This window comes from Arctopsyche grandis, chromosome 9 (genome assembly GCF_051622035.1).
Source record: "Arctopsyche grandis isolate Sample6627 chromosome 9, ASM5162203v2, whole genome shotgun sequence".
Lineage (NCBI taxonomy): Eukaryota > Metazoa > Arthropoda > Insecta > Trichoptera > Hydropsychidae > Arctopsyche > Arctopsyche grandis.
In genome coordinates this window covers 19708919-19734718 of record NC_135363.1, presented here as the reverse complement: position 1 = coordinate 19734718, position 25800 = coordinate 19708919, and the positions used below count along the sequence as shown (strand labels likewise).

The 25800-nt window shown below is 32.9% G+C and overlaps 1 protein-coding gene across 4 annotated transcripts; it reads right to left on the bottom strand.

Annotated features, from left to right (window-relative positions):
• Positions 1-25580, bottom strand: LOC143917438 (glutamate receptor ionotropic, kainate 2-like). 4 transcript variants are annotated; one of them, XM_077438989.1, is made up of 14 exons: positions 25234-25580; positions 13375-13533; positions 11496-11759; positions 8885-9096; positions 8623-8832; positions 8396-8548; positions 6431-6862; positions 6133-6356; positions 5126-5263; positions 3485-3683; positions 3169-3400; positions 2986-3101; positions 2156-2311; positions 1-381 (listed from the first exon to the last, which is right to left on the bottom strand). In XM_077438989.1, exons 1-14 carry the CDS (start codon positions 25337-25339, stop codon positions 190-192), a joined length of 2793 nt encoding a protein of 930 aa, XP_077295115.1. In that variant the 5' UTR covers positions 25340-25580; the 3' UTR covers positions 1-189. The 4 variants fall into 4 exon arrangements, with proteins under 4 accessions (XP_077295115.1, XP_077295114.1, XP_077295117.1 ...); XM_077438988.1 differs by lacking the exon at positions 5126-5263 and adding an exon at positions 3982-4119; XM_077438991.1 differs by having other exon boundaries at positions 8623-8811.
• Positions 25581-25800: the final 220 nt, after the last annotated feature.

Genomic DNA, 25800 nt, shown 5'->3' with positions numbered 1-25800 from the left:
AGTCTATAATATAATTTTAATGAAAATATTATATTACATCCACTTTAAAGCTACTTGTTATTATTTTTTCTGCTACTCAATCGTATTCCAAATACGTTCTAAAGATAAATAATAAAAAAATCAAAGCATACAATTCACTATAGCATTTCATAAAAATAATTGCAACATATGTATGTATGTATACATCGGTTAAAATATTTTATCTAAACGCATGAACGACGTAGCAGCATTAATCATACTTCGTGCTTGAGAAGGAGCTCTCTCTCCACTGGGCGATCTCGACGATCGCGTAGATCCAGAATTTTTAGTAATGGGTTTTTCAGTCTTCCATACATTGGCGGCGAACAAGAGCTCCGTTTTGAAAGCCTCTCCCATTGATATCTGAAAATGAAACCGCGCATTCAGGTAAATGTGTAATTAAGCGCCGGTAAAAAAAGTCGAATATGTCTGTAAAAATTGCGGTAAATTTCCATTCTCAGTGCCAGTTTTCATTAGGTACGTCGTAGGCAGTGGCCTACCCTCCTAAGCGGCTTAATTTGGCTCTTAGTGTAGTGGAAACGATAAAGGCATTAGCGCCGAGGAGGCTCCGCCGGGGGGACAAGGGGGCGAAGCCTCAGGCCCCACCCTTAACGATGACAAGTGCGCTAAAAATGGGGCGCGAAACGTAGTCTCATACTCTCATTAAAAGTTCAAGCGGTGGACTATATATGTATGTATATTAATACCTCACTATTATACCACTAGCACGTGTGCTGTGAATTTCAACAGTTTACATTACATTAAACCGCACATTAAGGCCGTATCGAAATCGATTTAGTATGCCGGCCGAGTATTTTGGAAATTAACTTAGACTTGATTTTTTCGTGTTTGACTTGGCGGAAGTTTAAAAGCGTAAAAAGCTTTTTAACTAAGGGGCTAATTTTAATTCAATTATTTTTTAATTGAGTTATTGAATCGTTATTATAATAACGTATCACTATAAAATAACACGAACGCATATACAAAAATATAAGATAGTGGCATTTACTTTGTATCTGCGTCGATGACCTAATCGTTATTTAATTTTAAAATGATAAAAGTTGAATAAAAAAGTTTGTTTTAAAATTTTATTAAAAAATGATCAAAAGCTTTAACTCCTGGGTTTCATTTCTAAACCTATTACGTACATATGCATGTAATAAGGCAATGGACAAAATAAGAATGGGACATCTAGTTGCCGACGTTCTAGGAGGACATGGCACATGAAGAAGAAGAAGTATGTAATATATGTATATGTACATACATACATATAATGGGTAGTGGGAGTAATCGATAGTTACAAATTTTGAAAAATTATGAGTCAAACTTTATGACCTGGGTGACGACATTTATTTCTATTAAAAAATCAAACAATTTTTTTAAATTGAGTTTCAAAAAATGAAATCATAAAATATGTTAGCAAAATGTTTCCATAAAGAAAAATTTCCGAGCTAAGAATAAGTTTTTGTATTTCCAGGTTTGCCTTAAGGGACTGGGACCGACCACTTATATATATGTATGTATGTATGTATGTACATACATATGTATAAAGCAAAAAAAAAAAAACATGGTTTTATTTTTATATCATACATATTTAGTGGTTGTACATAAGTTGAAAACGTTGAATTTGAAATGCGGACGACGTAGAAACATCCATTTTAATTAAAATAACTTTGAAAATCTCTATCTTTTAATTTAATTTTTATTTTTATTAAACTAATAAAAATGTTTTGTGAATTTGTTTGTATACCGAGAGGATGAAATGTAATTTAATCAGGGAATAAATAACGATCGCCGTCTTTGTAATGAAAATCGCATTTTATGCACGCGAATATAGTGTCATAAAAAAACTTTATTAACTATATACACTTCCGAATCTTATAACACTTGCCGAGATGAAAATAAAGCGGAAAAAATACACGGTGAAAACATCCACGATATTTACTTCGACGCTCGAAATTATGGTCACGCGGAAGTTGGTGAATTAAGAAAGTTTCTTAAGCGACCCGAAAAAAGCGTAAAAATGAGATAGATAGTGTAGAAGTTTTGCCACCTCGTTTCCAGGAGTACTTTCTCAATTTCGAGTGAAATTACGCCAAAAATAAAACCGTCATTACTTGGCTATTGAATTGGGTACCTTATCTTCGACAGCCACCTGTCTCACGTTCCACAAAAACTCGCAAACTCCCAAGATCAAAGCTATGAAGCATCCGAAACCCAAGACGACGAACACACCACCGACGTTGTCGATGCCTAGCTCAGCTGCTCCATCATCACCACCTTTGTCATCTTCCTATATGAGGAAAATAAAAGGTTGATAGGCAAATAATTATAAACATAAACAGTATTAGTGCTTTATTATTCAATTTTCTCACAACATAGTGCAATGCCATGTACATATGTAAGTTATGATTTAATAAGGTGATTTAGCTATCGGAGCAAACTTGAATGTGTAATCAAAGTTCGATTCGATTTGCGTACTATAAATGCATTTAGGACAGACCGAGGAATGCAATTTATGCGATGCCAGGAATACCTACATAAATGGATCTAGGAATACGTAAATTGTAGGTGTCATTATTGGAAAATATTCTTGGGAATATAAAAGAAATTTAATGTAATAATTAATGTAATGATTATAAGCGTGATAGTATAAAATCGTGGTTAGTTAATTGTTTCATTGAATCAATTAAAATAAGTTTTTTCTCATTCATGAAATGTATAGGTCGTAAATTGATGTCAGTAAGTAATTTGGATATAAAACTATAAAACGTGCTCAAGAGTTATATTATAAAAAATGGCAATTTTAAGGGGCTTTACCCCGCTAGCTTCACCCCACATGTTAAGTAATATATATGTATATATATATAATTTAATATGCAAATATTTGAATTTAAGCATGAATAATTGCACAATAATCTCAACATGCATACATAAAATATTCGCATAAAAAGATAAACCGCTTACGTCGCATTCTCCACCACCGTTCAAATCGACCCACCATTTTTTCTTTAGTTCCATTAACTTGCCCCTCTCTTGCATTTTTAGTATAGCATCGTTTATGTAAGTACGCATAGGAGAATCTAAAATTACAGTTAGTTAAATATATGTTTAAAAAATATATTATTATAAGAGTTTGAGAGTACTCACTGACTGGCATTGCTATTCCATAACCTTTCGTGTCCAATTCTCCACCTATTTTGGTCAATTCGCAGGTTTTTCCGGTATAAAATTCAATAGAAGTAGATTCCATGAAGTAAGCGTATAGTCTTTTGCCCTTCAAAACTCTCTCAATTCCCTTTGTGTTGGAATCTACGAAAACTGAAGGACGTGTACTTTCCATTACGGAAAACATACGCGAGTATGTAGATAGATTACTGTTCTATAAAAATACATTGTATTTTATGATTATTGGTGCCAGTTCATATTCTGTAAAAGTTTAATGTATCAGAAAAGTATGTATTACCTTGAAGAAATTATATGTCGAACCACCTTGAAGAGTGCCATATTTGATTCTGTTTTGTTTGACTAGATCTTCTGCACCTTTTATCGGTTTGTCCATTTGCTCGTTCGTGAGAAAAGCTGCCAAATTGGCCGTGTAGGAAGATATCATAATCAATGTGAAAAACCACCACATACCAGCTACCATTCTGGTAGACGTTGCCCTACATTCGCGAAATAAATATATGTATGAACTTTTTAATACCAAAAATTTATAGTGCTATCGTATTATATGTATATTATGCCAAAAAAAAGTAAAAATCACTCACTTGATAATTGCTATTTTTTCATTTGTAAATAGATTAAAGTTAAATACGGAAAATTAAATACGGACTATCAAATTTGTATCTCGATAGTTATACTATATGTTTATTTTTGAGGTACACATTTTTAAAATTGATTTACTCACTGTGAAATTACTTATAAAATTTAAATTAAAATAGAATCGTGAGAATTTCATACTTTGGCAGGATGTCCGATCCCTGTTGTAGAAAGCTGCCCAGGGCTAACCACATGGAATTTAGTAGTGTTAATATATTCTCCAGTTCCTCGGGTTCAGGGTCACAAGGATGTGGGTTGGCCCATTCCTTTGGTGCCATCCTGAGGATCGGCGGTGGAAAGCCAACGAAATGTCAAGCATTTAAAAAAAAACAGTCCAGTATACATAAATAAAACGACACAATACATCGAAAAAATGAGGAAAAACGAGAATAAATAAGTTCGTTAATTAAATATACATAGATTGGTACGATTGGGTTAGCCTTTTTTCACGGATAAAAGCGTGGTAATTAATTGCGAAATAATTAACTGTGTGATAATTGTTCTATTATAAACGTACGTTTATCAATAGGTTGTTGTTTGGATAAATGTATTTCCCGACGTTAAATTGCGTCAAATGATTCAAAATTTACCGAAAAATTAAAGACAGTTAAAATATGTGTTGTATTTGTTAGTGTGTTATTTTTAAACATTTATAAAAAAAATTAATAAATACAAAATTAATATAAATTTGACATAGAAAGCAACGACAGCGATGATGCGTTATTATTTTGTAGATAAAATGTGATATGTAAAGTTAATGTATATTTAAAATAAAATTAATGCCACAGCAATATATAATACAAAATTTTTAATATATTGAAAAAATATATATACAAGCTTGCTGCGCATTTTCTTTAACGAACACACAGATGAAAAACGTTTTTAATGAATTTTTGGACAGTACGTCCCTTTGTTGCATTCCCATTGTCAATTTATTTTATTTTAAATGCAATGACAAGCTTCATATATTTGATGATTTGATACGAGTCAAAAAATTTCATATTATTTATTGCTATGCCAATCTAAATGTATCCTACGTTCTTAAATAGCTTAAAAATAAATTTCGTATTCGTAGCACAACAAGCTTGTATTCTCGACATATCCCTAGTACATGTGTGTTGTTGAATCTTTTAATTATAAAATATTGTTGTACCATTGCTGAGGCACTAATATAGTGATAAAGTTGGACGGACAGGGTCACTGCAACGAGAACAACAATATTGGGCAACACTTTTTCAACGGTTAGGTCGGGTCTGGGTTTGACCCTATCGATGGCGAAATTTACTTGGGGAGCAAGTCACAGCCGGCGGTCATTATAGACCCCAGCGATAACCAGAAACAGTTTTTCAGATTCCATATGTTCTCTAGCTCCGATGGGTCCTTTGTGCCGGGCTGTGGGTTCTGCCACTCCTTTGGCGCCATTCTGATCATCGTTACACACCACATTTGTTCTTAATTATTATAACTACAATCTACTTCATTTATAATATTCGCATATACATACGTATAATATGATAAATTTATTATGTAAATATGCCAATGAATACGGAGCTATGATATCTTAAATACGGGTGACCGTCACCGGACCGAATGTTAAAAAGTCGAAAATGTTCGTTTACCATACATACATGCGTGGTAAACGTGGCGTGCGTAATGGCGTGCGGTAAAAGGGTCTTTCCCCCCTTCGTACATCCTCACTTAATTTGCGCGAGCAGGATACAACAGGAACAAGAGGAACAGGCTTTTCCTCCCGTATTATGCGCGCGCACATTAAACAAGGCTGTATGAGAAAAAGAGAGATAATTTCACCGCATGCCACTCATATATATATTATATATACATAGTACCGTTTACCATGCACCCTTTTTTTTTTGATCTTTCGACTTAAGATCTTACGATTTTCGATCTTTGCCTTCCGATATTTGCGTTTTCGGACTTTTCACTTTCGGTCCCGTGAGGTAGACCCCTTAAATACATATGTATATGTATGTAGGTATGTAATTCTATGACTATGTATTACTATATATGTAGTATCGGATTCATTTTTGAAACAGTGATTCTCAACCTAATGCTATATGACGCTTCCGTATGGTTCATGTATAAAATTCATAAACAGGGTTATCAACAAAGTTGAGAAACATTGCTTCAAAAGTAGTCGCACTTTAGCTCGAGTTTCAAGTAAATGGTAATTGATTGAATTATAGCAGGAGATTTACCATTTAATAACTTTTGCTATTGTGAGAATATTGTTTTTTATGATTTGAGTTTTTAAATAATTTAAAATAATAATACCTGGCGAGTATGAAAAGTAAAATTGAAACTCCTAAATAAGCAGTCGCCATGTAAATCCAAACATCCAAAGAGAAAGGTTGCAAGAAAGAGAAAAGATCTGGAGGTTCTTTGGTTGCTTTAGTGAATAGAATACTGATTCCAAGTGTCATAAAAGGCATTGTGAAATCAACGGCTCTTTTCCTCTCATATGTAATCGTTAAATCACAAATGGCGAAGTCTGCTTTCTGTTGAATATATAAAAAATACAATTAAAAGATCACGAGGATATTTGATAGTAAATACTTGAAACGATACCCACTCTTTCTAAGAGCTGTCCTACGAGCCCATCCCATCGTTTGGTATCTGGATTATAAGCTCCATACTTACCATCGGGGGTTAGTTCAAACCTGAAGGATATGTTCAGCAGTTCAGCAATGCCTGCGATCAAATCCATTGAATATCCTTCGTATCTATCGTTGCCTTCAAGAACTTCACCATCTGCTGCCTCTCTATATTTTAAAAACGGTTCGCCGATCTTCGACGAGACGATGAAGGTTTTATTTCTCAATTTTTCAAAGAGGATAGTCTTCAGGTGTTCTCTAGATCTCGTGTAGGCAAAGCCGTTGTGAGTGTCCCACGATCCAATTTTGTAATATATACCCTTGTGGAGTTCTACGACGTCCAGGTTGAAACGATTCCTCTCTCCCGTTTCGTTGAACTCAACTCTTCCGGTCAAACCAGGGTAGGGTTTCTGTAACGAAATCAAACGTTCAATTTCAATGAATAGCGACAAATAATCCACGGGAGTCTGTACAACGAGGAGGTGAGAGCTATTTGCATGACGTGGAAAACACAAATAATTCCGCATACAAACATAACACAAACGTTCCGGCAAAAATAATGCCATTGAATAATTCATTTGCAGAGTGCATCTGCGACTGGTCCTACCTTTGGGAGACGAGCGCGATAAACTCGGCGATTGCTATGAATTCTAAATTTCGGACAGATGCAATGCGAAATTGCCTTCAAGCACGACGCTACGTGAATATTATATATGTATTTTTTTGTGTTTAGGGCTTTCTTCGGTGAGTCCTGTTTACACGTGGCGTTCGTGCTCGAGGGCTGAAATGCAAGCGTTGCAATTTTTTACAGTTGGTTGTTGATGAAATTAAATTGCTCTGCATGCAGCAAATGCATTGTCACCGGTTTGTTTCCCGACGCACTGCTGCAATTTATTATTATTTGGTACTGGAGGTGACGATGTAAATCGTCCAATTTCACATTGTACATATGTACATACATGAGTATAAATGCATTGGATTTTATAATACATACGTATGGTAGTATATGTATATACATTATGCCGGAGCGAAAAACACGAATTTTGGATTTTTACCAGTGGACCTAGTGGAAAACTTCAAAAAAAGTATATTGATTTTAAACAATGTCCTGTGCCTACAACCAATCCATTTATCTCGACGAAAATTTCGAAAAAGTTTGTTTTTTGAGGATAGGTTAGATTTTTTTACCATTTGAAAAAAATAAGCACTCAATATTCACCTATTGAAGTTTATTTTATGATAAGTTTTTGACTGATGAATGAGAATTCAAAGTCGCCGTTTCGCTCGAAAGTCTGGAATGGGGGGAGAGTTATTTTCAGAAAATCGTTATTTTTTACGTATTCTCGAGATTATCTTGAAAATAAATTCGTTAAGAGCTTCCCCGAGTACCTTTAAACAAAATTTAATTTAAATAAAAAAAATTCGAAAAACATTACGAATTTTAAGAAATGTCAAAATGACTTGTTTTGACACAAACCATGACATAATGCGTTAAAATAGGTTTTTTTTGTCTTCTTATATTTTATGATGTTTGTAATTTTTTCGGGATTTTTTCTGCTCAAATTAAAGATTTTTATATTCAAAATAATTACGGAAACATGAAAAATATTAAGATTTAGCGAAAAAACCGCTTCTTTGAATAAGTGTTGACTCATTCTTAGACTTAACTGTACAAGCTGCCGATAAAACGTTTTCTTTTATCGGCAGCTTGTTGAAAGTCAAAAAATTTCAACTAGCATAAGATTTAAATTATCATATTTCGGTACTACCGATAGTCCACTTTCTAATAGTAGTATCGAAGGTCGAATTTTGACCAAAAAACGGTAGTGCCAGTACATGTGAATTTCAGTAACAATAATGTTGTGTAAATAATGATTTTTCAAATAAATATATTTACATAAGATATGTCAGATATTTGAGAATATAAAAAAAAATATTTTTACCCCTTTCAAAAAATTTACTAAGCTCAATCCACCTCCCCAAAAACTAGGGTCACTACATGATATAGATTGAGGTGTCATGTCTTCAGTTTTCATCAGAGCGTGTAGGGCAATTCCAAAATGGTTTACTGCATCTACCATTAGAACAGATTCTAGCTAAAATTGAAGAAAAAAAATAATGTAACCAGCTTAGGATTTTAGTAATCAAATTTTTATAGCAAATTACCTACTTGTACTTTGGTTTCATTGTAATCAGCGTTTCTTCCTTGTCTTTGTTCACCTTGAATCCAATCATTAATCACGGCTTTGAATTCGTACCGATTCGGATCCACCATTCTGAAAGATGTAATATTGGATTCGCTGGAATTCAATTCCTCTAAATCGACTGTGTGAGCGTCTAACGATGTTAATATGTAAGTCTGAAAAGGTGCATTTCCCATCTGAGTAGATTAAAATTTGATATTCAAATATGAACTATCACTGTCTAGTTACCTGATAGTTTCCTAATAGCTTGACTTCGTGTGCCTGTCGTAAGTAATCGAGAATATTCTCAGCTTCACAATCCAGGATGATGTGAATCTCGCCCGACAGTTGAATCTTCTTCAGCAGAGGTCTGTTGTCCTTTTTCGGCTCCAACTGGTAAACGCTAATGGGCGGATCTTTCGGACCGTGTTTTTTGAATATCTCCTGTAGTCGAACGAGTCCTGAAAATTGGACACAAAATGTACAATTACACGCCGTTTCGTCCCTCGGAAGAACCCCGGGCGAGTTTCAGGAAATGAAAAGCAAGCAAACGCTTCGGTGCCTGTTTGTTTACGCGTGCGTGTTTAATATTAAAAACTTCATTTGCAAAATCTCTCAGGGCGAACAACGCAATTTGAGATTTAAGCACCGCGTAAAAGTATTTCGAACACGCGGCGATATGATATCTACGTTTCTGAAATATTGCGCAATCTTTCGAATATGTGCGGTGTAAATCCGATCGTGTTTTCATCATCAATTTGCGGAAAATGTGGTCGAATGAGTAAAGGTGCGCTAAATCCTGGAAAAGCGGACTGAAAATGAAATTCGGCCCAGTCAAGTTTTTCCACGTGTAGGTAGGTTGGCATTTTGCGGATTAATTCAGATTTGCGTTCGTTAGCATCGAGTGCACCATTCGGTTGAAAAATGGCGTGGCTCGATGTATCGATTGAATTTTTACATTTTAATGGAATCGGATTTGCGTCTATAATAAATGCGCATGCATATTAATCATACACTTGATTACCATTTTCAAAATTAAAGAACATTTTAATTAATATGTTAATATATTTAAAACGAAAAAGTAAATGCAATTAGTTTTATAAATTCCAATGTTATACACAATTAGTGAAATTGCTCATGTTTAATTTCGAGTTTAAGAAATATGCTGGAATTGTTTTGTTTATTTCCTGATATCAGCTGTGTAAGTGGTTAGTGATATATCTCGTGATATTTCACCGCGTAAAAAATCCGTCTATATGGGCTGTCTAATTAAGTAAGAACACACTCAAATGTGCGACACGGGACGCGCTCGTAAGCTACAGCTGTGATAGACGTATCTTCATATGATTATAAATTCGCACAATCTTATTACTTCTCTTACATCACTTTAAATAAAGGAATTACAGTCATCGATCACTCTCAAAGATATGTTAATGGCATAAAATATCATCGAAAACACTTGAGGGGTGAAATTTGCAAAGAAACGCGACAATAAAGATTTGGCGTTTTTTTTGCATGACCGCTCTATCTTTACCTTAAATCAGACCTTCTTTTAAATTTAGAAATCAATTTTAATTTTTATAATGAACTTTGCTATACGATTTTTAACATTAACTCATTATGGAGCCCCCCCCCCCCGAATTTTCCGAAAATCAGTCCACATATTTTCGCAAAGTATGTCTTCGACCGTATGCTTTATCCAATCAGTATTTCTAAAACTGTGGTGTTTGCTGTATTAAATTTTGTATTCAATTTTATTAAACGATATCAATCTTATAGAATATAGATCGTTGTGCTATTCATTTGAATGAAAGATTCAATTTGAGAAGTATGTATGTCACCCAAAAAGAAACCAGTCAATTTCGGTACCTGAGGATTTGAAACTATTTCTAAATAATATGGAATATTATTTCTAAATAATTTGGAAAATTGGAATATTATCGCAAAGCTTGCAAAAATGTCAAGCTTTAAACCACGAAATATGTACAGGGTGCACTTCAGATCGATGCAAATCTCTTAGAAGATTATAGTAGAAGTAATTTTGAAGCTATCTAGCCACACTTACCTTAAGTCTTTACGGTTTTCAAGAAATCTCGAAATCTCACAATTATACGCTGGTAACACAATAATTAACGGTGTTATATTATTTTTTTTGCTATTTTCTTATATCCTAGTGTGTATTTACATATGTACGTGAATATGTATCTAGGATTATCGGAAGCTTTGATAAATTACATTAAATTAACGAAAGGTGTTTCTCTCATGATGACTTGTGTTTACAAAAAAAAAATACAACATCCTTAGATGTTCGAATACTCTCTATTCGAAAGTTCTCCGGTTTTTGCCCTTTTGAATGATGAATTACAGTAGTGTAATTGTAGTCCAAATTGGTATAATTTGGACTACGGTAAATGTGGCGAGTTAGCTTCTAAATGAGCTATTTTATTACTTCCTAAATTAATTGCATCGATCTGAAAATCATCCTGTATATGAATTTGTTTATCAATATTTATAAATATATAATTGTATGATATCTATGAATGGGAGTTTGAAACTACATAAATCTTGTAATTTTCTTTTTGTATGAATTTTGGAGGATTTTAAAACACACTGTGTTGATGGTCTTTGAATTAAATTTTATTAAAAACAAAGCGCATGTGTTTAGAATAGAGAGTGAAATTGAATTAGATATTTATTTGTCAAAATGACAGTTAATAAGAAAATTATTAAGCGTCGACCAATTCATTTAAAGAGCAAAAGGCTTACACCGTTCGTGAACTGTGCATTTTCTGACGATTCTATGAAATGGGAAATTTTACAAATATGTATACATATGTATATGAATGTATATTAAACATACCGTAGTCGTCCTCATAGAGGACCGTGTAAGTTTTCCAATCATAATCCGTCACCAATGCGGCCAAAGCAGACGATAGATTCTGCTGATTTGGATAGAATTTCACAGCCATTTTCGGAAGTCTGTCCACAGGCGGTGGATTTGGAATCCAAGTATTTTGAATGTGTGGTATTTCCATGGCTTCACAGATCGATTCCACTATACCCTTAGTTTCGACAGACTGCGGTCCAAATATTGCCGCAACTCCCTCGCTCGTCATTTCGCAAGCTGAAACGAACAAAACATACAAAAATTAAACGCTACACCGAAGCAGTGTATTCAGTTTTAAAATTCACATTTAAAGCGTAAGTTATTTAACCGAACACACACCTTTTATTTCGTGGGGCTGTTGTTAAAGGGGGTCGTGCGGTGGTGGCTGATGTCCCGCCCCGTAATTGCAACATAACTTCGAAACGACCGCGAACGCCGCAATAAAAGTGAAATATGGATGACACAAATTAAAACGGCGGTAAAAACGAACCGATGACCATCTGGCCGCAACGCACGGGGAGTTTTTCCCCGGGAAAACCCCCCAATTTTCCGACGCCAGTGGGCGAATGACCCGCGCGACAATTAACCGACACCCACTCTTCAATAATAATCAATCGCAAAGGTGTTTTTAACCATTCTAACAATTTTAAATTTTACACCGAAGTTTTAATCGGCTATACACAACGCGTAATTGAATGACGTAATGTACAATGCTGTCTATTTGTACATACATATACATATACACAAGCTACATTCGTGTACGTATGCAAATATGTATACAGGATGTAAGTTTGAAGAACAATTATGCTTGTAAGTACTCTATGGTACTTCAGTTTGACTTCCACAATACAGAAATAGCATTGTGAAATATCAATTTAATGTTATTGTCGACGATTAAATTCGCGCTGTAGCTTTAGTATGGATATTGAATTATAAATGAATTCAGTTACAAATGGGGAATATTTTCTTCATTTAAAAGTATAGGTTGAATATAAAATAAAAGCTTGGTTTGAATAAGTTTTCCTCTAGTGTTTTATGTAGTTGAAAACCATTGATTTTTAACTATATGTATATAGGTTTGTAGAATTTATTTATCCTAAAAGCTATAGATGAAATTTTTTATCATACTTTTCTTTCACAATTTGAATAAAGCATTGTGAAAAATGTATTTGTAAGAGTATTTTAAGGGATAAAAATACATAAATTCATACAAGGATTTGTTGACTTTTAAATTTCAATATTCGGCATTGGACTGCAGGTATGTACATTTATATTTTTATTTTTTTAGCCGTGCAGCCATTACCGGTTGCTCCATTGCGAAACCTGTGGCTAATTTTGTACATAAATACATATTTACTGTATACAAATTTATTATAATATTAGAAATTTGAAATTATATTTAAATTATGGTGTCAAATGAAGTAAAGTGGAAAATTTTGGTAGGAACCATTTCAATAATGAAATCAGATAAATTAGCAAACTTTGAGTCACATATTATATTCAAAGTCTTGCCAGCTATACTGGACTTGGGCTCGAACCCTCAATGGTAAGCATTATAACCTTACCATTGAGTTTGTTGCTAAAAAGTTAAAATTTTGGTTAAAAGCCACTATTTAATGTCTTATATGTATTTTCTTTCACGGTAGGAACTAATATATACACACATACATACATACATATTATATGTGTAATAATTAGGGTAAAAGTAAAGTTGTGTATGTGTATACATATGTATATAGGACAGTTGGTATATTCGGAAAAGGTAAAAAATGAAATTTCTATTGCTGTGCTATTTATGAAAATATATGTATGTAGAATCAATATATTTTTATTGAAAATATAATAAACTTACCGATTTTTCCAGCTTTGAAGCTATCCTTTGGGTCAACTCTTCGTATTATGGGTTCGATTATTGTTTTGCTACCGTCATGACGGGAATATTGGTTCACCCTTTTTATAGCATACCGAAATGCTAATTCCGTCTCGTAGTTGTCTGGATGGAAAATCCCCCCTAAGGAATAAAAAAAATCGGAATTAAAATAAAATCTGCGGAATTTAAGAGCATTGTCACATTCAATCGTCGCAGATTAAAACACACGACATTTCAGGGGAGAAATACGTTCTGCGTCCGATCCAAAGGACAAACAGACCATGGTAAAAGCTGGTTTTCCCACGGCCCGTGATGTTTTGTGAGTACTTTCGAGCCGTAGCAACATTTCCCACGGGATAGATACCGCTGTATTCTGGGTGGAAATTGAAGTCGTCGAAGTTCGCGGCCGGTGCATTGTGTCGACTACTGGTTATAGTATGGGAAAACTTTACAGAAATGATTTCCCATTAAGCGAGCTCGCGCGCTCGGAAAAACCCCCTCGGGGGCATCGTAAGTTTCCCGCTCGCCATTTAGATGCGCTATCGGAAACGCCATTGATATTTTTGCATACACACACGGGGCAAGACGGTGACACTAGAAGAGAATACCGCTACTCCCATATCTTATTTAAACTTAATGCTAACTATTTTGTACCCTTTTTTAAATCAATTTTAATGTAAAACTCAGTAGCCTTTTAAATCGATATAAATTTGTTATTATCTCACACTATTATAATCTTTAGAATTATCAATTAGTTGTAACAGTGATGAGAAAGTCTACTAAATTATTATTGATAGTGCTGGTATTGATTAATTTAAGCAATTAGTGCAATAAAACTTTATAAATTAGCAATAAAATATTAAACAATCAACTGTCAGTTAATCGTTAGTTATTTTGATCGATTAATGTTATAAATTTTCGATTGATTACTTTTTGTATTAAAAAATAATATGTCCTTTCACCGCGCAAAATTACCGATCAGCGACTGTCAAAACAGTGAGCGATAAAAAAAAAGCTGCATTTGCGTTTTACTATGAAATTTGATTTTCCTCTTATATGTATATGTATAGCGATACTCGTTAAGAGATTCCAAAAATACCGAAATTTATCACCACAAGTACTATCGAAAAACTAGTTGTACCAGTATATACCGGTATTGATTTACTTTAGCAATTGTTGCAATAAAACTTAATAAATTAGCAATAAAATATTAAATAATTAACTGTTGGAATTAAAATTTCATTAAATACCAATAAAATATGAATTCCATAGTTAATTGTCGATTTTTCATTAATTATTCGAATCAAATACTTTTAGATTGATTACTTTTTCAATTAAAAAAAAATGTTTTGTGTCCTTAGCAAATAACTAATAAAATATGATTTCACTTTACTCATGTCTGAAGGTAGTGACTTTCTCGTCTTATAATTTATATATATGATAAATGTATTCAAATAATAATTGAAAAGTGAAAAAACAGGTTTCTGAAAACATGGGAATGCGGCCAGGCAATCAGTTATAAATCTCTATACTTTTGATAATATATTTTCTCAAAAATTATTATCAGAATTATATTTTTTTACTTAATCGTTATCACTAAAAACGGTTTAATAAATGGGTGTACGTATGTATGTAATTCTACGCTAAAACGCAACCTAAGAACGTATCGTAACAATACGCGATCTCATTTTTGGGATGAACCGTAATCGATGTGGCATCTTTAATGAGTCCTCAAATATTGACATTGTTTTACATCCCCTCATGTCAAATCGTGTTACGTCTTGGCTTCACTTTAAACGTAACTATACTATGTAGATTCAAATTGGTTGTTTTGTATTACGTAGCAAAGTGTTACATTACTATGCACTTACCTAAACGTACTCGTAAGTCATTCAAGTATGTATGTACAAATACGTGCATACATATGTATATATTGCTCGTCAATCTTCCATCCAAAAGTCTAGCTACATGTCTGGCAATTTTAATCTCTTTCTTCTCTTCACTGCATTTGCCATCTTAGTAATACTACTACATATGTATATGCTTCGCATTCCACTCCTCTTTTCTGTATCTCTTCTCGTTATTCTAAACATTGCATTGGATGTGCAGTGTTTGCCACTGAGTGCATTGGATGTTATACAATGTTCGCCACTGAAGGCAAAGCATATGTATCGAAAAGTAATATAAGTTGATTGATCACATTAAAATTGCATACATATGTATGTACTCGTGTAGATATACATATGTTAGTGTGTTGTAAAAATATAGTATTTTTTGGTGTTCCAATAAATTCATGCATCGTTGCACCTATGTAAAGTATTTTAGTCGAATTTTATTCCTCTACGAATGAAGAATAAGCAAATAATATAAAAAAGTATCCTTAACTTAAAAAGAAATACTTTTTCAAATAAGTTTTTCTAGACGTATGTACATACTTTGGAAAAAAACAGACAGTCGCAAATTTTTAAAATTTTTATGACAGACTTCTAGAACAAGAAAAATCAATCATTGAATTAAACAAGAAAAATCAAAAATCAATCGGAAAACCTATGAGCGCTCTATATATGGCACTATGTTTGGAAAAATCCGAAAAAAAGTCTTCCGAAATGTACATCTACATAACATACATATGTATGTATGAGCCGTTATATTTGAAAGTGGCGGAAATTCAATTTTCAGTTTCAAAAACATTATTTTTGTTGTACTTAATTCACAAATTGTTATCACTAGACTGCGGATAAGCACCGTGCTTTTTCCAGGAATCGGGGCGGTTTGGCTCACTAGTGGGCGGATCCACAGCGCGCCGTTTATTGTTCAATTGTTGTAAATGCTATTGTTCAATTGTTGGAAAAGGTTCGCTCAACCTTTTTTTTTGTACTCTAGCTTTGTAAATAGAGCCAAACAGCCCCAATTCCTGGAAAAAGCACGGTCTCTATCCGCAGTCTAGTTATCACTTCTTTTAATTCGATATGTCCAGAATCTCGGAAAAGCAGAATAAACGTATTAGAGGCCGCATCATTATATTTAATGTTTTGCAAAACATTTCTAGAAATGAAGAAAAGTGGACTTATGCCAATTTCAAATATAACGGCACATATGTATGTGTGTATGTGAACAAAAGTGCGACAGATTTTTTTTAAATTGAAGTTTCTAGTTGTTTTGGCAGAAATTATAATATAGGTATATGTATGTATATACATAGATATATGTATGTATTAAAACTTTGAAATCCCTATCCTTATTGTAGTTGGTGGAATTCGTACCAAAATCTTATTCAAGAAACACAGCCGCACTCTAGTTTTTAACGAGATTTGCAAAGGAGATATCTCTAATAGGATTTCAAAAGGTTTTCAATGATTTTATGCATGCGGAACGGTGTACGACACGCACATGAATTTTGATTATAATTAAAATACAAAATAGGTACGCGAAAGTAGAGTACCATTTCTCTCATTTGATACAAAGTTTGTAAATGTCGAGTCGGAACGATGCGATTCGGTAGGCTTAACTAGGAGATAAGGGGCGAGAAAATTTCATACGTATACACCCGGCCATTCCCCAGCTTTGGACCGGTTGAGATAGGCCCAAGCTTCGTGCGGCCTATTTCCTAGCCATCAGTTTACGGTATCATTACGCTTTATTGCCATGCCCCCTCCCCGTATTGAATACAACGGCATCCGTTTATTGCCCGTGCTGTTGTTTGATACACCGCACACGACCCACTTTATATTCCGGCTCAATCGTAAAAATCTCGAAGCATCTCATATACAATGTGTAATATGTGTTTATGTTAAATTTTTATGTTATTTTAGAATTAATGTATTAAATTACATGAAAAATACGCTCAAAAGGGAAATGTTACTTTACGACAATATGGTAGGTATATTTATACACACACATAAATATATGTATGTAAATTGTAATTATATGTAGATGAACAAGTAGTAGAAGTAGTCATTGATTAGAGCAAATAATAGACATATCCGGTTATAAATAAAGCGAAATAAAGTGACGTAAGAAATTAAGATGGACTGCGTTTTTAAATTAAAATTGCCACTTTACTGAAGTACATTTTTTTCCGATCAATGTGTTTTGTCAATGATGATGTATGGATGTGAAACTTGAACACCGATCACCAAAATGTTACACAAGATCCAATGCACTCAATGAAGAATGAAATGTTGTAGGTATGCTTGGTATAATGAGGAGAGATGGTATGACAAGGGTAGTGGATATAGTATAGATAGTGAAGACATTGAAATGGCCGAGTCAAGTAGCTAGAAGAATGGACGAAAGTTGGACAAAATTGGTGCTAGAATGGTATCTTAGATAATGTAAAAGAGAAGAGGAAGACCGCAAGGATTGTGGGTAGACGAAATTAGGAAAAAGTTGAGATGGATGAGAGTTGCCCAAAACAGAGACGAGTGGAAGCGAGTTGGAGAGACTTTCATCAGGCAGTGGATGGTGTAAGCGTATTGTACAAATTTATAAACCGACTCTGGCAAATATATATTATTTTGAAATATAAAGAAACATAAATAAAAACATTGTAAAATAAACGTGGCATAATTTGAAAGTAAAATATAAAAATAAATATAGTATCAGGTAAAATATTTCATTTATATTATACATATATACTCGTATGTATTAAAATAAATATTTGATTGTTTATATTGTATTGTACATCAAGATTAATGCACAGAAAACAATTGCTAAAATAAAAATTGCAATTATTATTATTATTATTGTTAAACAAAAATAAACACGAATATTATGGGACAATCGTTTTACAGTCAGGAAAAGGTCTACATTTAATATAGCCGATATTCAACTAAATACAGCTTTTATTAAGTTAGTATGTACCATTTAGTGATATTACAAATGTAACAAATAATTGAATTGAAAAGTTTATTATCATTTTTTATCATTTCATTTAAAATTGATGAGAAATTACCGTTTCAGAGTAATAGTTTCAACTAAGACGTTGTGAATTTTGATATTTAAATCAATATGTCTATTTAATTTCGTTTAGTTTTAAAAGGAGCGAAGATTCTTTTAATTACTTAATCACTATCGAAAGATTCCGAATGAAGATAAAAAAATAATACGGCGCTCAGCGAATTATTTAAAAACTCTTCAACGATGAAAAAATAACTTACAAAGTTGGGAAATAATATTTTAACGTATAAAAAAGGAGAATAGCTCGAGAATTGCCGTTGAAATATAAAAAGTAGAGTCTGCCGTAACATTTTCCAGAGGCGCAAAACTTTCTAAGAATCGCGAATTTATACTGAAAGTATACGGCGTAATTAAATTGAAATTTGGGCAGATTTCATTTTGAATGCGCCTCGCAAATCACTTTCCACTTCCGGCCATTTTTCACCACGCCATAATATAATATTTCAGGGGTGAATTAGCCGTCCGTTTTACGCTCCGTTTTATTTTCGCGCGACATGTATCGAAACTTTACGACGCGATCTCCAGACGAATGGGTCTCTAGTTAATTCTGCGAGAGGAGACCACCGGAACCGGAAGGGGTAGGTGAATATAAAATCCCTAAACCAGAGACATAAACATAAAATACCTGGCTCGGTGGCGTTGCAGTACGTTCGGATCATCTATCAAACATCCCCGAGGACTGTCGACACTGTGCTGGTAACGGGGTCATACGTATCGCATAATTCGAACATGAAGTCATAAAACGTCCGTATGCCGACATTATTATTATATTTCAATCCATAGGCATATATAGGATTATGTCCTATGTAGGTATATGTATTTGACTAGTGCAAAAATGAACCAGAAACTGGGTTTATTTTCGAAAAAAAATTGAAAGCTCTCTATATACAAATGTATGTATTTTCACGTTGAATTTAATATCGACACTGGTGTATATTACGTGTACTACAGTATGTAAATACAATATAATATATATTCAATATACAATATGTTACGCGAACAATACATTGGTCTCTAATACAGATTCAACGTACATGAATTTATGTATTTCCAATACGTTACATAATCATGTACTTTGTATTAGTTTTAATGTCTTTTGACTTTTAACTACTTGATCCAAATTTGGTTTCTTATCTGGAAGTTGGGTAGGATAATAAATAATATGAGTTGGATTTTTGCTTCACAATGATTTGGATTACATGATATTTTGATTAAAATTCTCGCGTCGCAAAGTGTAAGCGTTTGCAGATATACCTAGATATTCTCGATTTTAAAAAAATTAAAAAAACATTTTTTCTTTCTTTTTTGAAATTTATATTTGATATTTTCGATACTGTTGATAAATTTTGATTTAGTTACATTTTAAGTCCGTCATAAGTAAACAATCTTTGACTCCTGACATGTACAACGATATACATTTTTATTAGGCGTATTTGTGACTTCTAGAATGGATATCATTTGTCGTTTATTCGAAAAAGATATTGATAAATTTAAAAATGGATATTAATAGAAAAAGTTTATACAAAAATATTTAATTAAAATTTTACCGAAAATATTAATTAATTTTGTACAAATTTTGATTAAAAACTGTACTTTTACATGTAGCTTTTTACACATACATACATACATATGTAACAAAGTGAATTCTATATTTTTATTAACTTATAAATGTTGAACTATTAAAATATTTGAAACTCATTATCGCCGTCAAACTTTTGCCTTTTTTTACTATTTATTTCGCTGATTAACTAATTTTCATCTTTTTTTATCATTATTGAAATGTAAATTTTGTAATATACATATTTTGCCTACTGAATAAAAATATGATAATTGAAAGAAAAAATGGTTTTTCAATTTTTTTTAATAGCAGTATTGCAGAAATACGTTGAAAGCACTGAAGCAACCACGGAGCTATACTATGTACATACATATATGTAGGTTTAATATTGATTTATTATCAAAATTAGATTAGCCTATTATTTGCGAAGGAATTTTGATTACTTTGAGTACCAATACTATGTAAGTCAAGAACTTAAATTTAATAATAGATGGATCTTATTTGATATGATATGTTTATAATATCAAATTATATTTGATAATATAAATATATGATACGTGAGAAGAAAATCGAATTTCGTGTTAGGTTATCGACTTGGCAAGACCAACTTAAGGTTGTTAGTTATCGAGGCAAAGTTTTACGGAATTTTACTCCCTCACTGCATCCCTTATTAATTCATGGAGTGGAAATCCGGATTCTGGAACAGACGTTTGCAATGGGCAAGGATGCATACAATTTCGGTGTTTACGTTTATATATAAACGTATCGTTTTATGTAACACGTATGTATATTCATATGTACATTTGTGTTTTTAAATATTTTTTCTGATGCATTTTAGTTCCCTTTAGCACTATTGGGGGCAATCTTTCTTTTGTGTAGCAAATAAAAGCCGCTGGTTACAATGGATAGAATCTGAAAGCACATTTTCCGGTCGCATGGAAAGCGATGCACTCACAATGCCACTCGGATTTGCAATCACCACTTGGTATACGTATGTACATATGTACTTCTACGATTATATAATGGTAAAATTAATATTTTCATTTTTGAATTCTGAAGTTACCATATGCATATGAATACTTACGGAAACGTCATATTGTGACGAATTTGAATAGACGATAGAAATATTGCGCCGATTTTCCCTCACACTCGTCCAAAACAAATATGAACGTGCCGAAAACAAGTAGTGCTGTATAGTATGAATAGAAGTAATGATTTCCGTGCAGTACTGTACCGAGCTGTTGACGTGTAGCGTTGGATAATATAAACGGATATTTATTCTTTGGCGAATTTCTAACCAAAGAAAATTTATTTATAGAGTGACAGTTTTGTAATTTCGTTGATGTTTAACTTATAAAGTTTACGGAATCGTTTGATTGACACATAACAAATTACCAATACATTTTCCTTATTTGTTATCTATAGAATGTATATAAGAAAAGCTAGTGAAAATAAGTGTATTGATTTTTGTATTAATGACAAAAATTAATTACCCAAGCTCATGTATCACTTTTTTTTCCATCAATTGCAATAAACGTATGCAATTTCACCAAAAAAGTAGATAGTCAATGATTATTATTTGTATTGTATAATTTGTCATCAGCTACAATTACATACATGTGTAAATATGTATGTTAGTTTTATTTAATGGAGAGTTTTCACTCAATATAGCATGGTTCAACCTGTATTAATTATGCTAATGTTAGTTTCAATATGTTAATTTTTAATGTATTGCATGTAATGATAATAAATTGTACGTTATTTAAATTGTTTACAAAAATAGTAAAATACCTCATTTCGTACTACAGAGTATACAAGCGAATAAATTGCACCGTCAATTAATTATTTTTAATGCAAGCTTTTCATTTTTAATTACGACATAATTAGTGTCATTGCAGAAGTGCAAACGACGAATGCAGTAGTTTATTTCTTCAGTGTTTAGAGATGCGCAATCCGAATGCTTGTTGGAACACTGCGCCGAGTATAATAATAATGTTATTTTTTATACGCCTAATAAAATTTTAGTTGTTTTGGCTCGCTTGACGTTCTTTGTTCTCTCGTGCGTTTGGCCGATCCCATGGCGATCTTTGCGTCCGAGCGCCGCAGCCGAGGAAAAGTCAACAATTTTCCGCAGCTGTGAAAAGCTCGGACCGGAAGTTTGCGCGAGACTAAAGGTGAATCTGTGTACCGTAACGATACGACGCGTCCCCGCGGTCGCACATTTTTCTTTCACGGTGATATTTTTATTTAAACGCAACATATATGTACACGGATTCTGATATTTTCGTTGTATTTATATGTGAAGTAAAAATCAAACACCGTCAAATTGGATAAACAACGTTGTTTGAGCACACATATTTAGATTTAAAGCTAAACGCACTTCACTATTTACTTAAACATTATTTGGAAATCAAAATAAAATCAATTGATTTATTTTTGATAAAATGAATTGATTTCTCATACAATTTTGACTTTATCTATGTACCTAGTAGCAAATAGATGATGTTTAACGATTTTGCAAAAATTCGAACTCGAAAAAATGTGTGTGTGTGTGTGTGTGTGTGTCTGTGTCTGTTTATTTCAGAGATTTTTTGAATACCGTTTGCCCTATCGAACTTTTTCAAATTTTTAAGTTGACCGGAATTGGTACCTCTCCTTATAGATGTCTTTTTTTAAGTTTTTGAATTCAATTCTATTCTAAAGCGCTAACTGAATCGGACTAAAATTTTTTAAAATGAAATAGAAATTATAAATTTTATAATCTAATATTTTTACCTGAACCGGAAGTATTACTTTTACTCTGGAGAATCGAGGTTTTTATGTTTTTCTCAGAAAACCTTTTAGTTTATTGAATTGAAATTTCATATCTAGAAGTTTAAGCTTAATACCCAGTTATGGATAAAATTTGGTAAGCATTCGTCAACCAGAAGTGGCAGTCTACTCTTGTTAAATTTTTCTTCCACTATTTGTTTCAACCCCTTTAACACGTATGATCTTCACGAAAAAAATTCAAGTGTTATTCTAGTATCAATGTGATCACTAAATTTTATAAACTGGAAGTGGGATTTTTTCCTCTTAGAAAGGTAAAAAAGGTGGGGGACACTATTCTGTCCACACCCCCGAACGAATCAAGCTGAAAATTTATATTTGTATTCTTTATGTAATCACTTAGAGCTGATAAGGCTTTGGTCAGAATTCGTAAGCCGGAAGAAGTATTTTTTTAAAACAATATTTCATTATTTTATTTTGACCTTTTAAATTATTTTAATCTTCTTGATATTTTTTGTGTATACCTAATACCGATAGTGATTATAAGTAATAAAAAAAATTTGAACAAAATCCGACTATATGTATATTTCGAATATATTTTCATAATTTTTTTTTATGTTTCACACTACGTGTAAATGTACATATATATTTATAATGTAGATTTTATTTTAAATTTCCGAAACGTGTACACTGAAACTTTGTATCGGATTAAAATATGAACTATAATAATACCGTCTATGTATGTGATATATGATATACTTACATAGTACAGGGGTATCAGTCAAAGTCGCAGTCTTAACGGTTTTACTGTGTCGTTCATAATTGCTTTTCATTTGAAACTGAGTTACCTTCAACCCCCAGCCCCCATCAGTTGGTTCACATCCCCTAAATGGGTTTTCGCTGTTTTCTATTTAACTTTCGCCCTGAAGACGACTTAGCTTTGTGCTGAATCGAGCTTTCTCTCAACGCATATTCGACCTGCCTACGAAACTCTCTTCACACACCGCTTAAACTTTTCGCGCAATACAATACAGATTATTATTTCAAATGCAATTTTCCTTTAATGAAAAAGATAATGTGTCTTCTACATGTATGTAATATCTTATTCCCGGAATTCTGCTCAGAGTTGTGCGGCCAAGATCCAGCTATTTATAGGCGAAGAGCGTTTGTGCCCGACCAAACAAACTCAGATGCAAACACGTGTGTGTTTAGACAGCTAGGTGCATATTCGTGTCATACGCAGCAGTTGCAGATTATTGCAATGTATGTTTCGTACGACAAAAGGAGTTATTGTGTTATATGTATGTATATGTATGTTATATATGCGAATCACATGTGTTATATATGTATGTTACAGTTGGAGTGTATCTTTCAGCTGTAATATATTTTGACTATTTGACTGGAATATATTCTGTCTAACCCACGTAAGTTGATATTGAAAATACAGTTTAACTATAAGTTGGTACCAGGTAAGATGGAAAGGTTAGGTTTTCGTGAAAACGTCACTCGAATAGTAAATTGAGTTGGACTGTCACATTTTTGTTTGATACACATTTTTAGAGTTATCGTAATTCGGTACTCATGAATTTTAATCAATTCGTAATTTATAGCAAATTTAACGATTTTTTAATTCTAAAGAATTCGCAAAAACATAAAACCTGTCAAAATTTTACTGTTATATTACAACTGGCGCAAATTGTTGAAAGTGTATTTGCGCTTGTAGATACATACATATATAATTTACTAGGTGAATTGTATTCTAACATGAAAGACCTAAAACGCCAGTTGGATTATATTACAACTGAAAACACACTTTGACTGTAACATATACATATACATTCGTATGTAGGTGTGTGACGAACGAGTGATATTTCCATAGGTTCATAGTTTGGCACATTTGTGCATAAAATTGCAATTTTTAAATAAAATAGTATATTCTATTGTAACATACTACAAACTGTTTTAGTGAACGAGTACCATTATATTCCACAATGAGGTGTTGTAGTGTTTTTAGCGTTCACAAGTCTGATATTTTTAGATAGAGTATTTTTTTTGATATATGTATGAATCACTTAATAGGCGGTTGAATTTTTGGTGAATAATTCTGTTCTGTAATGATGTTCCAAGAAATTTTGCGTAGAAAAATTGAAATATATAGAGATTGGAACATTACTGATTTTAAATCCAAATTAAAATTGTTTACATACATACATATGTCGTACAAATTATGTTATGTACATATGTAAGAGGAGTAACGTCAATGCATATGTATGATTTAAGACAACCCACAATACTACACATAGTTTCGAAATAAAAATAGTTAATTATTAGATGTTGGTATAATACTTAAGGGTATATAAAATGAATTGATTCAAATAAATATAACAATTTTGTATGCATTCCAGAATATTATTTATGATTGCAATTCTTATTCGGTTTCAAATATTATTGAAGTTTAAATAACGTTTTTATTATTCTAATATTTATATTGATATCTTAATATTTATTATACCATGAGACTCAATTTAAAAATTCGTATTTAAGTTGTCACTCACCGACTTGTATTTTATTTTCGCACTCGGCTTCGAACACGAGCAAGAAGAAACACGCAAAGAATGCAGTGCAGAGACGTGCCGATAACATTACTTTAATGAACTTCATATTAAATCACAAAATTTATGTCTATTATTATCACAGAAGTATTGGTTATTGTTATGAGAGATTTTCACAATGGTTCTTGTCGCTTAGATTTTTTCGACAACAAATGCGCGTAAATATATTCGTGCGACCGACTTTCGTCACATATTCGCGTTTTTTGTTCAGATGTTGTCTGTTCCGAATGATTTTTGGAACTGACCGACCATGTGTCGCGTCGTTCGTTCTATAAGAGAGTTCTCTCGTTGATTCTATAAATATTCTCGACTCGATTTACGTTCGGAGATTGCCTCACCGGAGCTGCCATGGGAACTAGCGGGAAATTCGAAATTGATCGACTAATTAATTTGCAACGCGAAGTCTTCGAAGGGTCAAAAGTATGTCACCTGCCGACCTCGGCTAATTTGAATTCCACTTTTGATTCCCTATCTATGCATCGTCTCTGAGTAATATTAATAATCTAAACA